Source organism: Narcine bancroftii, chromosome 9, assembly GCF_036971445.1.
Source record: "Narcine bancroftii isolate sNarBan1 chromosome 9, sNarBan1.hap1, whole genome shotgun sequence".
NCBI classification, from domain to species: Eukaryota; Metazoa; Chordata; class Chondrichthyes; order Torpediniformes; family Narcinidae; genus Narcine; species Narcine bancroftii.
Genome location: NC_091477.1, coordinates 112,656,249 through 112,673,080, shown reverse-complemented (window position 1 = coordinate 112,673,080; position 16,832 = coordinate 112,656,249). Strand labels below are relative to the sequence as shown.

Below are 16,832 nucleotides of genomic sequence, written 5' to 3'. Positions count from 1 at the left end.
AACAAGGACCAGGAGAAACAGTAAGTGAATATGTGGTATCATTGTGCAAACTTGCGGAGCATTGTCATTTCAAGCAGTTTTTAGTGATGGGGCTGGCAAATGGTTGAAGATGTTACATTATAGATTGTATACAGGGCTGCCTGAAGCTCGGAAATGGCAGATAAAAACTTGAATGTGGGTCAACCAGACCTACTGGTCGGGAAGTCTTCCTGCCAAGAATGCTTCCATTGTGGGGAAATACAACTACCCACCAGAAAACTGTTTCTTTAAAAAGTCTAGATTGCCAAACAGAAGGTCACATTAAAGCTAAATGTCTGCTTCTAAAGCGCAAGTGGCCTGCAAATAAACAGGGAGCTAAAGTCAAAACAATTGCCGAGAGAGGGGGGCAACCAAGCCAATGTTACAATAATGGTAACAGCCCAACTGCTGACCTTCAAGCTCCTGAAATTTCAGTTTCTGAGATATTACACATCTGAGGAATAAATGGAAGAAGCATAGCAATCTTTATACAGCTAAAAATAAACAGAAGATGGAGTTAGACACAGGGGCAGAGGTGTCCCTAATGTAGTTACATGTAAAGGAACGCTTGCTACCATGCCTCCCGGTAAAAACCACTGAAATAAATCTGTTACAGGAGACAGAATCAAAGTTTTTGGAAAAGGTACGGTCCAAGTACAACCAAAAACTCCCTCTACATTGTAGATACCCAGGGACCAGCGCTCTTCAGAAGAAACTGGCTGCAACACATTCCCCTAGACTGGCTGGAAATTGGTTCAATACTAAATGTAAACCAAATGAACACCTCCCAGCTAGAGCTGGACCAAATCCTCAACAACCATTTAGTAGTTTTCCAAAAAGAATTGGGAAAAATCAAAGGTGTTCAAGCCAAAATGCAATTAAAAGATAATGCAGAACCAACATTCTTCAAAGCCAGAACAGTCCCATTTTCAATGAAAGGGAAATTGGGGCTGAATTAAAAAGACTGAAACATGAAGGCATATTAGAACCAAAACAATACAGCGATTGGGCAGTGCCCATCATACCCTTATGAAAAGCAAACTGTGAAATTCGCATTTGCAGCGATTTAGAAAAACAACATCAATCCATCACTCAAAATACCCGAACACCCAATGCCCAAGGCAGAAGAATTGCTCCAAGCACTAAATGGAGGGGAAAAATTCACAAAACTAAATTTGTCACAAGTTTATCAACAGATAATAGGACAAAATATCAAGAGAATATGTGACAATCAATACCCATCTGGGACTATTCACCTGTACATGCATGGTATTGATAATCACATATTCTCTTGATATTTTGTCCAATTATATCTGAGCACAGACTGGCACAGCAAGCCATGTCGAGGTGATCCAAAAGAGAAAGACCACCACCTAAATACTTAAAGACTATATGCACTGATTATTATTAAATACTTTCCCTTTTATAATTATAATTACTCATGAGGTGTATTCTAATTCTCACTTGTACTCCTGGGCCCTATGTAATCTTATTAATTCAAAGGGGCCCAGTCAGCATTTACTGCATGGTGTGGAGGTGTCTTGGGTACAAGCCTGCCCTCTGCTGGACATAATGATGCCTATGTCATGATGTCACCCTTCCATATACAAAAACCCTGTCAAGTAGCCACGTTAGTCTAAATAGAATGAGAAAGCATTACATCTCTGAGTCTTAATTATGTGAATGCATGCACAATACACTTTTTGATTTACAACTTATAATTTGCTTGCTTTAAGGTAGCCTCATTCATTAAAATCAAGAACAATTGGCAACAGGATTTGAATCTTTCATTCTCAGATGAGGTGTGGGTCTCTAATCTAATCTGGTCCATAAGAGTACATAGGTCTAAAGTTAAATTGTCTCATTTTTATTCAGATATAAATCCTCTATGTGACAAATGTAAAATTGGTGAAGCTTCTTTGGTTCACATGTTCTGGACTTGCCCTAGTTCAGAAAAATTTTGGAAAGATCTTTCAAACATTATTGGTAATTCTCAAGTTCAAATTAGAACCTTGCCCCTTAATTGCTCCATTTGGATCACTTCAAGATGGTTTTACTGACTCCAACTCAAAAGCAAATTTTATCTTTTACTTCACCTTAGTCAGGTGTGTAATTTTGATTAAATGGAAAAACAATACTCCAATAATTAAATGACATTATGTCTTGTTTAAGTTCAGAATTATTTTTTTTAGATATATCATTAAAGAGTCAAATATTAGCTTTCAAAAGAAGTGAGGTCCATTTATAGACTATTATAACCTAAAGAATTAGGTTCTGAAGCTTTGGTGCTGTCCATCTCCAGGTTGTTGTCAGATTCATATGTGTTAGCTTTTAACCTTGCTTAGTGGTAGGAGTTCTGAATTCGGTTTTTAAGTTATTTTTCTTGACTTTTAAATTGTACATTACAATATATAACTACACTTGTTTAATTTTGCATACTATAATCAAAATATTTTAAGAAAAAATTCCAAGAGTAACCCTGAAAATAGGCTGATGAATATGACATCAGTAGTAGATTACTGGAAGGTGTTCTAAGAGATCGGATACACAATTACTCGGATAGCCAGAAAGTGATTAGGGATTATCAGCATGGTTTTGAGTTTGGTAGGTCATGTTTAACCAATTTTGTATTTTTGAGGTTACCAGGAAAGTTGACAAAGGGCTGTGGATGTTGTACATGGACTTTAGAAAGGCCTTTTACAAGGGAGGTTAGGAAGGTCAGACACTAAGTACTCACAGTAAGCTGGATTCAACAATGGCTGGACAGGAGAAGCCATAGTGGTGGAAGATTGCTTCTCAGACTGGAGGCCTGTCACTAGTGGTGTACCTCAGGAATCTGTGCTGGGACCATTGTTGTTCATCATTCAGATCATTGATTATAGATGCCAATGTGGTAAAGTGGATCAGCAAGTTTATAGATGACCTGAAGATTGGAGGTATTGTGGACAGCGAATGTGGTTTTTAAAGCTTGCAGAGGGATCTGGACCCGCTGGAGAAATAGCAGATGGAATTTAATGCAGACAAGTGTGAGGTATTGCATTTTGGAAGGACATACAGTCAATGGAAAGGTACTGAGGAGTATGTCAAACAGAGGGATGTGGGAAGACCAATCCATAATTCGCTGAAAGTGGCATCAGAGGTGGATAGAGTTGTAAAGTGCTTTTTGGCATTTTGGCCTTCAAGATATTGAGTATAGGAGTTGGGATATTAGGAGACCAATGTCTTGTGAAACTTTATCATAACTACAAGAAAGATATCAAAATAGAGTAAGTGCAGAGAAGATATTCTAGGTGGTTTCCCAGACTTCAGGAACTGAGTTACAGGAAAATGTTAATCAGATTAGGACTTGATTCCCTGGAGTGTAGAAAAATGGGGGGATATTTAAAATTATGAGGGGGATAGACAGTAAATGTAGATAGGCTTTTTCCATTGAGGATAGGTGAGATGCAATGCATTCAAGGCGCCCACAGCTGTTTAAAAATTTATCCCCGATATCTCCCCCAACTTTCCTCTCTTCACTTTGTACAAATGTCCTCTGGCATTTCCTCCTCCTGCCCTGGAAAAAAATGGTGCTGGTTGGCAACTTTATCTATGCCTCTCAATCTTGCAGACCTGTTAAATCAGCCTTCTTCCCTCCAAAAAGAGAAAAGCTCGAGCTATGCTAAATCTTGCCTCACATTTTCCAATCCAGGCAAACCTCCTCTGCATCTTCTGAGATTTAAGAGTTCTGAGAGTGTGTTGTGGTGTTTTACCTGACATGCAACTTCCAGAAGAATTCAGGTAGGATTCCAAAGTTAACATTAAGCAGATATCTCTATTGGACCTGATCGGTAGTTTACTTACCAATTGGTCACCATTATCCCTATCCATGATAGGCCGAATTAATGCTATTAAGATGATGATCTTACCTAAATTTTTATATATATTCCAAGCTATACCTATTTTTGTTCCTAAATCTTTTTTTGATAAGGTCGATTCTAAATTGTCTTCATATATCTGGCAAAACAAGAATCCTAGATTGCGAAAAAAATATTTACAGAAATCTAAACTGGAGGGAGGATTGGCATTACCCAACTTTAGAATTTATTACTAGGCAATTAATATTAGTTACTTAAGGTATTGGTTGAATTATTCAGAATTATCTCTAAATCCCCATTGGGTAAATTTAGAAATTAAACTGGTACAAAATTTCTCAATTAGTTCTATTTTGGGAGCTGCTCTCCCTTTTACTCTTACTAAACTATATAAACTAATTGATAATCCAATGGCTAAACATACACTACGTATATGGTTTCAATTCCGGAGATTTTTTGGTGTAAGTCATTTTATCTTGGAAACCCCTATTGTACTAAATTTCTTTTTTCATCCCTCTCTAATTGGAAAGTTAAAGGTATAACATGCTTTTCGGATTTATTCTTGGATAACTCTTTCATGTCATTAGAACAATTATCCATAAAATATGATTTACCTAGATCTCATTTCTTTCGATATTTGCAGATTAGGAGTTTCTTAGTTTCGACTTTACCCTCTTTTCCCAATCGGGAGACTACGACTGTTTTAGAGGATATACTATATTCAAAATTCCCTCCAAAAGGTGTGATATCTAAATTATATAATATAATTACAAAAATAAATTCTGGGACTTTTGGAAAGTTTAAAAATGATTGGGAAAGAGAACTCAACCTTCATATTTCCAATGAAAATTGGAATAAAATTCTGCGACTGGTAAACTTCTCTTCTCTATGTGCAAAACATTCACTGATACAGTTTAAAGTTGTTCATAGAGCTCATATGTCTAAAGATAAACTCCATCATTTTTATTTTCATATCGATCCTATATGTGATAAATGTCAATTGGAAATAGCTTCCCTTACACATATGTTTTGGTCCTGTCCCTCTTTACAGAATTATTGGAAGGAAATTTTTTCCATTATATCTACCGTTTTGAATATTGATTTACAACCACATCCCATTACTGCAATTTTTGGATTACCTATGATAGATTTGACTTAATTATCTCTTCCTGCGGATCGTATGATTGCTTTTCTTACACTAATGGCTAGAAGATCTATACTATTGAATTGGAAAGAGGTTAATCTTCCCACTGTTTTCCAATGGTTTACCCAAACTATACTATGTTTAAATTTAGAGAAAATTAGAAACTGTCTATGAATCCCCTTCTAAGTTTGAGTTAACCTGGCGACCATTTATTCAATATTTTCATTTGTGGTGAGTTGATCTGGCTCTGTTTTCTTCTTATGATTATGTATGATAATTGGGCTGATAGATGAGATCGGAGTGATCGGCATGATTTAGCTATATCGGTAGGTTTTTTTTTAATTCAGATTTGTTTTTTCTTCCTTTTTGGGGTTTTTTTTCTCTCTTTTTTTTATATATTTTTATTAATTATATCATTTTTTTTAGAGATAGTTCATACTCTAAACTGATCTAAAAAAAATTTTTTATGATATATTTTTATTCTGCAATAAAATTGTTTAATATCTCTGTATTAATTCATTATTTATTATGTATTTTTCATATCTCTTTGAACTGTATGTATTTATAAATTATAATAATAATAAAAAGAAAGAAGCAGATACACAAGCCAGTGTGTTGATTTGGTCTTTTGAATTACTTGAGTTGCATTTGAAAAGTCTGTATTTGCAGTTTTAAAGTGCGAGTGGCAAAGTCAAAGCATTCCAAATACAACGCTCCATTTCACTTGGACTAGGTTACATAAACAATGCCAGTGCAAGTTGCAAGGTATTCAAGACCCAATCATATATGCAATTCGTATAATGTTATCAGAAAATAAAGTTCCCCAACCATCAAGAATTGCAACCTTTATCTTAGTGAAACTGCCAATTCAATTACAAATCCAACAGCTCCTCAAATAGGGAAAGTATCACAACAGTAAAGAATTCTGCAATAAAGACATTTTTTTTATTTGTATATACAATTCCTGCAATAATGGATAGTAAATTTCAGCACCATTTCCAGGCAACCTTTGCTGTCGTCAGCAGTGAACAAATGCACACCCATGCAAAAAAATGCAGCTCAAATTAAAGAGAATTCATTCAGATCAAAGTACATTCAGTGTTGAATTCCTGCCACAATTGGCATATACAAAACCTGCTTACAAAGTATTTTGAGTTTGAAAAATTGCACTTTATGTAGTCAAACCTTGACTACATAATGTTATCAAACAGGAACAGCAAATTTTGAAAATAACTTCAATTAGGTGCTCAGTTCCTTCAAAAATTATTGCAAGCCTGCAATTTGTGGAATTGCTGATTTGATCAGGAAATTGCTTATCAAATAAATCTTATGTTTATTAGAATGAAAGTCTAAAGTTGATTTTGAACAGCAAATTATGCTGCTAGGTAGAGATAATGTTCAATATAATCTTGTGAACTCTATCCCAGCACCCACTTGCATCAGAGTTCAACACTCGGGTGGCTTCACATTGCAACTGTGCCTTTTCATTCTCCCAGGAGAGCCTCCATTTGGTCATTCATCCCTCAGTTCAACTCGGAATATGAAGTTATTATCCAACAGAAAACGGCAATTCAATCTTTGGGCTATGCATTTATTCTTAAACTGCTCAAGACTGTACCAACCATGAAGAAACACAAATTACAACGGTGTCTCCCTTCAGATTTGCATATTTATAATTTGATAATTATGATAGCCATGTTCAAAAAGAACTTTTTCCAAAAAGCAGACAATACTGAACATGTTCAGGCCCAAGAATATCGGATGTTTCATTCGAAAGCAATAAGTTATGAAAAAAAATATGGTGGACGGTGTGTACAGAGCAAATTGGTTTTGATTTTTGTCACTGAAAGGAAGATCAAATTCAGGAAATTTCAAATGCATGTACACAGTAACTGATTTAGGAGGGTCAAATGAAAATATATCCCAGTTAATATTTAATTCTGAAATTGTTCTTAATTGTATTAAACTCTGTTGTAAAAGTAAAATGACAAATTCTTCATGTTGCAGATTGCAAAATCTGATTGACATGGGCAGACAGGTCATGGTGAATAAAGGGCCCAATTCTCTTCACACCTTTTTCAGTCCTTTTCCCATTAAGCAGGCAAAGACAGTCATAACCATTTTTGGCTTCACTTCCACCAGATCTTCAGGCAGTGCGTACACCCGTGCACCAATCTTTCGGGCTACAGAAATAGCATATCTGAAAGAAACAATGTGCAGGAAAAGTGTATTCAACCAAGGAGAGAAACTATTACTAAATCCATTCTTCAGACCAACATTCAGTTTTTCAAAATAATTTCATTACAATGTTCTTAAGGATTTAGTTTAGTCAGAAATGTTCAAATTCTCATGAGAAATTGTAAGGGAAATTCACTAATTGTACGAGTTGAACTTCTAAAAAGAGGCTTTCTGCAACAACGTTTTCCACCGCTGATATTTTGTTTTCAATTTGATTTTCTAAAGTAAGCAAAAATGAGATGGCTTAAATCAATTTCTCCTTGGCACAATAATAAAATACAAATATTTCCCAGAGTTTTACACTCATGGTGTTTGAGAGGTGGGGACAGACCAGGTGAAGATTGCATTTTGAGTGGTATTTTACTGTTTACTGATCAACACAAGGTTAGGTAAATAATTAAATAAACATTAGATTTCAAATTTGTTAACTTTCAATCTGTTGGATAAAACCAAAATGGCAACAGTCAACTTACAATTTAACAATTCATGTTGAAACTAGTTTGTTCCAAAGTGGAAACAGATGGCCCCCAACCCTCAATGCAAGACAGGTTTCTTAATCCCCAACCCTCACTTGCGTAAAGAATTACTGAAACTTACTTTGCATTGTTCAACTTGTCAATATCCGAAAGCTCAGTGCATTTCACCAGATCATAGCTAATTATATTAGGTACAACAGCATCAATTAAGTCGATAACAGGCAAACTGGTGCAAATGCATTTATCCTAGGGACAAGAACAAGCATTACTCTTTGAATAAGATTGATAACACAGTAAAACTTGCAATTTCAATTGAAGAGTAACAAAGTTACTCTTAGATTAGAGAGAGGCTTCATAAAATTTAAGCCAAAGAGGCAAAATTGAAAGGGAAATGCTTGCATCTGAAATTTTCAAAATTTTGTACAGAATTGTGATATTTTTATAGATTAAATGTCACTTATTTCTGCATTTCCCTTTCAATGTCTAATATTTCATGACATTTTAACTCAATAAAATGATTATATTGTGGATTCATTGTCAAACTCTTAACTACAATTTCCCTCTAGCACCACTTCATCTCACTCTCCTATCTGGCCCTGTTGTGGGCCTTAGACAAGTTTTTTTTTTTTTTTTAAGTTCACTTTCCAGGAAGTAAACAAGGTGTTCAGTCCCTCAGTTCAACTGCGAATCTGAGGAAAATACTTGAAGTTATCATTAAGGAAGAAATGGAGACCAATCCCTATGGCACTCTGCTCACCACTGATAACCAACCAGAGAAACATGCATTTATCCAATCATTTCAATTGATTACATAATCCTCTATCCATGCCAATAAGTAATCACCATCTTGAATAGACACATTTGCGCAGTACCTTATCAAATACCTTCTGGAAATGCAAGTCTACTACATCCACCTACACATTTCTATTCACTGCACTAATTACATCTTCCATTAATTCCAGTAAATTAGTTAAATACAACCTGCCTTTCCTGAATCCATGCTGCATCTGCCAGATGGAACAATTTCTATCCAGATGTCCATTTCTTCCTTTATGATAACCAAGTATTTTCCCCAACTTCAGATGCAAGCCAATCAGCTTAACATTAGTGAGAGGTAGGGAAAATGCAGTGTTATCATCCAATCTACTAGGATCTGTCTAAAGTCCAAAAGTTTCGATAAATTACCACAATTGCATTGTTTTAACTACCATTTATTTCAGTATCCTGCAATTAATTCCATTATGAGCAGGGAACATAGCTACTTTTATGTCCACTAATTTGCCCAGAACACTAATTCTATCCCAGTTAATCATTTGTATTCTAGCGGTTAGGTCGAAGGGAGACTGTGTGGGTCAGTGAAATCAAATTAGTCATGCCAAGATATTAAATTTCCCATTTACCTTGAAGCTTTTAATGGAACTGCTCTTCTTTGCATTTGCCAATGTATCATTTACCCATTTTATGATAATTTCATCTGTCACTTTTGATCCATCTCCAAGATCTGACAGCACCTTTAGGGTGTACCTGAAAAAAAATGTAGGAAAGTTAGGGAGTCAAAATTTAACACTGAAGCAACTTTTCAGAATTTGCCCTTTTTCTAACTTCTCACCTCAACAGAAAGTCTATAATCCATCAAAATGAAATGTACTGGAAAGCTCTTCGTTTTTGCTATTTTAGGGGATAATATTTTCAAAGCATCATTCTGACTGACCATTATTAAATGTAGCAAGTAAAACAATGTTGGAGAAACTCAGGTCAGTGTACCTTCTGTAAAGTATCAAAGATACAGGATTGAGCCCATTATCAAGGTATGTCAGAGCATATTGAAATCAAACAGGACAAAAACTACATTTGATGCTGTAACAATTTACATCAGCTAGAGATCAGAGTTTGCTTTCATTAACTTGCCCTTCGCTCCACTTTCCTTGTCAGTGTAATAATGGAATTGGCCGAAAAGTGAGTTTGGTCTGGGCAACCAGATTCAAAATGGTACTGACAATGAAAATAGAGTTCTGGTGTTCCAAAACCCTCATTGAATCCCATGGTCTGCAACACATTTAAAGGATTTTACAGGACTTATCACAGTATTTCCTTGGAAGGCACAGGGAGAAATGAGGCACCCCAAAGTATCTAGCTGTGTGGATTGAGGGACAGTGTAAAGGAGCAAGAAAGGCAGACCCTCAACAACTTGATCCTTTATCTCACACTTCCCAAAGGCCAGGTGACTACATTACTGCTGAATAGCAAAGCAATGGCGTCCAGTAAGCTGAAGGTTGGAAAAAGAAACAAACCAAGAAATTTCTTGTTTTTGCTGCTTTGAAACTGTCTCCTTAGCTCCCTCTCCAGGCAAATCAAAGCCAAGAATGGTGTAATAGATGTTCTTTGAGCTTTGATAAAAGTCAAATTTTTGATGCAGAAAGACCTTGCAGAGATTAAATATTTTCTCCATAGAAATTTATTCATATTTCTCAGTTTTAACTGAGATCGAGGACCTCCGAATTTTCCCCAACATTCTGATCTGATTTCCTTTAAGAGAGATTGATTCCAAATATGAAGTCCATTAGTTTGAAAACATTAAAGAATGGTACAATTTTAAGAAATTCAAATCAGAACGAATACAAACATAGTGCATTGTTGAGAGCTTCATGCACAATTCTCAGATTCAGCCAAGAATATTTTCTTATTCATCTATTCCAAGAATGTTACCAATTCTCAAATCTTGTACATAGAGAATACAAATTAATGTTTTTAGAATTCAGGAGAAAACACCTCAGGAGATGCCAAGTGATAATCACAGGATAATTAGCAACAATAAAAATAACCAAATTATTTACTTTGTGCATCACAGGACCTCCCAAATAAAATTCCAAGAACAAAGGAGTTTGACTTTGAGAATATTAACTGATTGGACATCTCCAAATAACATTAATTTTTTAACTGGGCTTTGGAAAATATCACCATTTTTAACTACAAAAAAATGTGCCTCACCTCCTCATGAGCTGCCAAACAAGAGCCAATGTAAGTGTTCGATTCCCATCATTTAAGTCTTGTCCACCAATACCCACAAGAGAAAAGCAGGCCTTGGTCTTACCCAGTTCAACAGCATAGTTGCAGTTTTCAAGCTGGAGAGAGCGAGAACACATTTCAGATCTAGTTGAGAGAGTGCCATGCATAACCAATCATGAGGAAATGATTCATTGGGTTGTCAGTGGAGGAAAATCAATGTGGGGGGGAGAAAGGAAAGAAAAAAAAAATCACATTGCTATAAACAGCACCAAGATACCCTTTGCTGTTTTTTTTATTAGGGTTTATTACAAATTTAAGAGGTTTGCATTTAGATAAATTTCAGATTGCCTTTATTCGTTTAACTTTAGCTGTTGCGAGAAAATGTGTTGCAGTAATATAGAAAGATGAAGTAGAGATTAGTATGTTAAGGTGGCATAATGAACTAAAATTCTGTATTTCATTAGAAAAAACAGATTACGATTTTCTTTTTTTATTAAAATGTGGGATTCACATTTAAAATATGGGTCTTAGTATATGCTAATTATGTTAATTTGATTATTTTTATGTACTAATATTTATATATGTTGTTTTAAGATATTTTAATCTTTGAACAAGCTCCAATAGTTTGGGGTTTTTGTTAAGGGGGTTGGATTATATTGAGGGATTAATATATTGATTATTTTACTAATTCACTTTTGTAACAATGGGGTTTATACTTTTCTTTCTTTAAATATCATAAGTTTAAAAAACAGCACCAAGATCAGGAACTGTGCCAGAAAGAAACTTGCATCCTCCAAGTAGGGGCAGGCACAACTTCAAAATGATTTATTTTGGGAGGGGTTAATTTAAAATCAAAAATTTCAATTCAATAAATGTGACAAGATGAACATGAACAAAGTAGACCATGACTTTCCTACAAATTGCTTGACCATCAATTTCAGGGCTGACCTAATTATTGGCATCAACTCTACTTTTCTGCCTTGTTAGCAAAAGGAATCATGAAAATAACAGATAACCGTTTTAAATTTTGTTTGAGATGACCAACAGCAGTCCCAAAGAAAGGTGGCCAAATCCCATGATGTCAGTGGGGGCAACACTGTTAGTGTAGCGGTTTACAGCACCAGCGATCAAGACCAGAGTTCAACTCCTGCAATGTCTGTACATTCTCTCAGTGTCTGCATGGGATTTCCTCAGAGGGTCTCTAGTTTCCTCCCACCACTGGAAACATACTGGTTAATTGGATGTAAATTGGGCGGCACAGACTCATGGGCCAAAATGGCCTGTTACTGAGCTGAATGTCTAAATTTTTTATTTTAAAATATACAAATCAAAGTAGGATGGGCAATAAACAGTGACATTTCCCTCAACACCCACAAGAATATAGAGGAGGTACAAGTGCAATTGTATTCTATTGTCAACCAATATTTTTGTAGGATGGGGAGAAAGCTAGGAAGGACCAAAATGGGATAGACTAAATCGGTGGTTTTCAAACAAACAGTCTCCCTAAACTCACATGCCACTTTAAGCAATCCCTTACCAATCACAGAACACTTAACGGCATAGGGATTGCTAAGGGTGGCATGCGAGTTGAGGGGAAGTTTGAAAACCAGTGCTATAAATAGAAATGTTCCAATAGTCAACCTAGAAAAAGAACATTAGATGAATCATGAATGTAGCATCTAAAATATGTAGTGTTAAGAATATGAATGAGTGGTGGTCATGAATTCAACATACCTTCTTCATGTTTGCCCCAAGCAGTGGGTAGGGGGGTCGATTGACATGGTTCCAATCAACTGGCACGTTCACATTCTCATAGAGCTGGAATATTACTAAGGCATCAGTCAGATCACTGAATTGAAGGAAAACAGCAGATGGGAAATTTTCTTTTGTACAACTTCAGAAAATGAACAATGACTCTAGGTGCATATCCTCAATGTCAAATCTAAGAAATCGGAGAAGGAATAAGCATCTGACCCCTCCAGTTTGCTTAACCCTTCAATCAGTTCTCAACTTCAGCTTCACCTTCCATTCCCCACAAGCCTCCATTCCTTTTAACAGATGTAGACAAGCTGATAGTGTACATAGATTTTGTTCAATTTCTGTTTGCTGGGATTTTCCAATGTTTTTCATTTGGTCAAAACCACTGGATGGTGCATAGCTCATAGAATCCTAGAATGACACGAGACCTCCAAACCCCTCCCATCCAAACATTTCTCAAATATCAAAACTGTATCCGTCAATTACAGTGGCAATTGGTCTCATGACCCTCTGACTTATCTTCTCCCTACTGTTCCCCTTGAACATTTTGCCTTTCACCCTCAACGAATGTCCCTTTTTCTTATCTCACTCCACCTCAATGGATAAAGTCTGCTCATCTTTACCTCATCTATCCCACTCAATTTTCTATGCCTCTATCAAATCTCCCCTCATTCTCCAATGCTCCAGGGAGTGACTCATGTTGGGAGGGTCAATTTTATTGTTGGGGTGTCCTTTGCAACTGGTGTTCCCACAGTAGGGCTTGAGAAATTGGAGGATTCCAATCCAGCAGTTATGAACTAACTTGTGGCTCTGGGTAGCGGCCAGAATGCAGAGATAGGTGACTGGAATTCTACACTCAGGAAGCCAATGCAAATCTGTAAAGTTTAGATCCGGAACAAAGTTTTCTGAATTGCATTTCCTCAGAGGAAATATCCAACAGAAAAACACAAGGAAATTCTGATTTTTGCAATGACCCATCAGGATCTTGCTGAAACAGCACTGAAAGCCAATTTTGAGGCATCTGGTCTAAAGCAGGAAAGTGCCTCAAAGCACAAAATTAGAGCAAAACTTCACAATTGGTTTCAGACATCAGCTGACCCCATTGCTCCAATAACAAGGTGGAGCGGACATTCAGACTGTGTGGATCTGTGCACTTTGGCCTGTCAAGGTTTTGCACTTCCAGCCTTTTCAGTTCCATTTAAATCATTCCAAGTTCAAAGTTCTGATTTATTGTCAGAGTACATGCATTACATAAAACAGATTCTCTTTCCTGTGGGCCGGCAGAAAACTCTACATTTCTCTTTTCTACACTTTTTTTTCTTGTAAACAAAGAAAGAAATGTCGATAGAAAAAAATTACTTAGGAATAACATGCACAAGAGTCCTTTAATAAGTCCCTCATTGAGTTTGTTATTGAGGAGTCTGATGGTGGATGTTTGCAGCTGTTCCTAAACATGGTGGCACAAGCCTTGTGGCACTATACCTCCTTCCTGATGGCAACAGTGAAAGCAGAACACATCTTGGGTGGCGAATCCTTGATAATTGCTCCTTCCCCAAGAGCAGCATTACAAATTAAGTTCTCTTTAATGGAGAGAATTTTGCCAGTGTCCACTCAGAAGTACCAAGGGGTGATGCAGCCAGTCAGCACACATTCCACTACATCGCAACAGAAATTTGTCAAGGTTTCTGATGTTATATCGAACCTCAAACTCCTGAGGTAGTAGCTTTCTTCATGGTGACATTAGTACAAAATAGTGATTTCCAGTCATTTAGATTTGCTCATTCTCTCCACCTCTGGTCCCCCAATGGTCACTTGATCGCACACTTCTTGATTTCTCTTCATAAAGTTCACAATCAGCCCTTAATCTTGGTGACATTGAATGCAAGTTTGTCGTTAGTCCACTTTTTTTTTTAAGGATTCTTGCGCACTTTATTGATTTTTTAAAATCTTTCTGTATTGCATAGTCAGTTTGTTTACCTATGTTATCTGTGTTCAGTTTTATTTGTTTATGCCGTGTAGTTTATTTTTTTTAGCACTACCAATTAATGGTAATTCTGCTGCACCCTCTGGAAAAAGGAGTCTCAGGGTTGTGTGTGATGTCGTTAGTCCACCTTTTAACCAAATTTTCCATCTACGTCCAAAATGCTGACTTGTCACCCCTTTTTATACAGATGGTCTTATTGTTGTGTCAAGCCCACAGTTGGGAAAGTCAGTAGAGCAGCAAGCATTGTGACTGATAATGGAGTTCAAACTTTTGGCATTCTCTGCTCAAATTTTCTTTGAGTGTTCCAAATGGGCACATTTGTATACTTGGTTAATTCAAGCATTTCAGCAAGATTAGTTTGTCTAGCCAATAAAAGTATTGGTTTTCCTTTGTAATTCTATTAATGATGCATATTTACAGTTGATGTACAACTTAGCATTTTTGTGTCAGTTACCAAAACAGATGAAAAATCATTTTGCAAATGATACTTGAAAATTATCTGGAGAATGGAAATCATGAATTTTAATATGCTGGAATTTAGTGGGAAAAATTGGCCAAAACAACAGACAAAAATGAAGCAACGTTTCCCAGGGGGCTCTGATGATGCTCCTCTGGATAGTTTATTTTTCACAAAAATTTAGCCAAAATGTAAGTGAACTTGAATTCATTGAAGTAAATGAGTGATTAAATGCATACATTTAACAGTTATGCAAAAAAAAAACCAAGACAACTAAAAGCAGATTCATTGGCCTGCAACCAAAGGAGAAGCTGATATTAAAGTTAACCGCAGAAAAAGTCAATAGAGCTCCAAGATTGGTGGACAAATGAAGATCAAAATTCCAGTGTTAGAATGGTTTAAACAAAGGGTTCAAGTTGTTCCTGTAGTTGAGAGCCACATTAAGGCACAAGGCCCATTAAGGTTGCCTGATGAGGCAACTTGGATAACTCCATTTTCACCATTCCAATAGAGAGATTAATTTTCTAGTAATGGTTTTAAAACCAGCCATATTTCTTTAAGCAAGATATTAGCATCCGATGTCAGTGTAGAAAACATTACCTAATGAACTACACATGTTCTTTTACCCCCCATGACCATAATAAATTTCAATTCTTGGGCTAATTTTAGCCCAAGATCCATTATCACTATGGTAACACATCATCCCTTCTGGCCAACATTTTCCTCCCTTCTGCACTACCATGCTTTTTGGATTAGTGCAAAAAAACTCTCGTGTATCTGTCCAAAAAAATAATCAACATTTAGATATTCTGCTCTTTTCTGAGAATCTACCAGGAGTGATGGATTGTCATCAGGCAGAGCTTTTTTTTAATGAACCTAGGCAGAATCCATAACTACACACTTATGCAGCTGTTGAAATTTCAATGAAGGGCAACAATGATACCAATATTTCACTAACTAAAAAACCCTTACATATTTTTACCTGTAAAGGTGATTGACAAAGGGACTCGCCCCTTGTGAATTCATCCAGTTCCTGAATGTTCTCTCTTCCCTCGTTTCACCTACAACAATAAAAGAATGCATCTAAAATACCTTCCTTGCAAGGATTGGCTAAGAGATAGCAATACACAGAAATGGAGTTAATTCTTTAAGACACAAATGGCAGATGCTGTAATCTTCAGCAACCAAGTTGCTGGAGGAACTCAGCAGGTCAGGCAGCATCCATGTCCAGCTCTGAAACAGACAGCATCCATGAAGAGAAATGGACAGTCGACATTTCAGGTTGGGCCCTTTAATCGAGACAGAGGAAAGAGGAGAAAACAAGCACAAAATGGAGAGGAGGTGACAATTGAGAGAGGGGGCCAAGAGGATGGGTGTTGCCATCTCCCCTTCCCACCTTAGTCCAAAAAGGGTTGTGACCCAAACACCAATTATCTATTTCTCGCCATGGATGTAGCTTGACTCCCTCCAGCTTCTCATTTTCTCTGAAGTAATTGTTCAAAAGAAACATCTGATTGTATCCAATAAACATTTCAAATATTTCAACAAAATTATTTCCTTTTGTTCCTGAAATAAGCAAATGCTTCAATTAATTTGATTTCACACCGAAGCAAGTAATGCAACATTTTTGAAAACAATTCCATTAGTTCTCTTGCTTCACTGCATCCTTGCAACTTATTTCTCTCTCTCTCTGCGCGCCCCCCCCCTCCTCCCCCCGACACAACCAACAACACATCCAATTCTGGAGAAGTTTATAGTAGGTAGTCATTCTTGGGAAGTGGAACTGGTGCTTAATTCAACATTGGAGAGGTCATGCAAACTCTGCAGAGACATCACCTGAAGGTAGAATTTAAGGACCTGGAACACTCATTGATCCACCACTTTACCGAAATTGGCT

At 36.6% G+C, this 16,832-nt stretch overlaps 1 protein-coding gene across 5 annotated transcripts in view; it reads right to left on the bottom strand.

Annotated features, from left to right (window-relative positions):
• Nucleotides 1–5,848: 5,848 nt before the first annotated feature.
• Nucleotides 5,849–16,832, bottom strand: part of LOC138742657 (plastin-1-like) — a 63,266-nt gene continuing 52,282 nt past the window's right edge. For 4 of the 5 annotated variants that reach the window (XM_069897374.1, XM_069897372.1, XM_069897375.1 and 1 more), the window contains 6 exons: nt 15,918–15,996; nt 12,471–12,585; nt 10,719–10,852; nt 9,131–9,254; nt 7,852–7,976; nt 5,849–7,216 (listed from right to left, as the gene is read on the bottom strand). In XM_069897374.1, the coding sequence (XP_069753475.1) occupies nt 7,084–7,216; nt 7,852–7,976; nt 9,131–9,254; nt 10,719–10,852; nt 12,471–12,585; nt 15,918–15,996 (710 nt within the window). In that variant the 3' untranslated portion in view covers nt 5,849–7,083. Of the gene's footprint in view, nt 7,217–7,851; nt 7,977–9,130; nt 9,255–9,337; nt 9,399–10,718; nt 10,853–12,470; nt 12,586–15,917; nt 15,997–16,832 lie in introns of those variants that run through there. The other variant, XM_069897377.1, reaches the window with a different exon arrangement.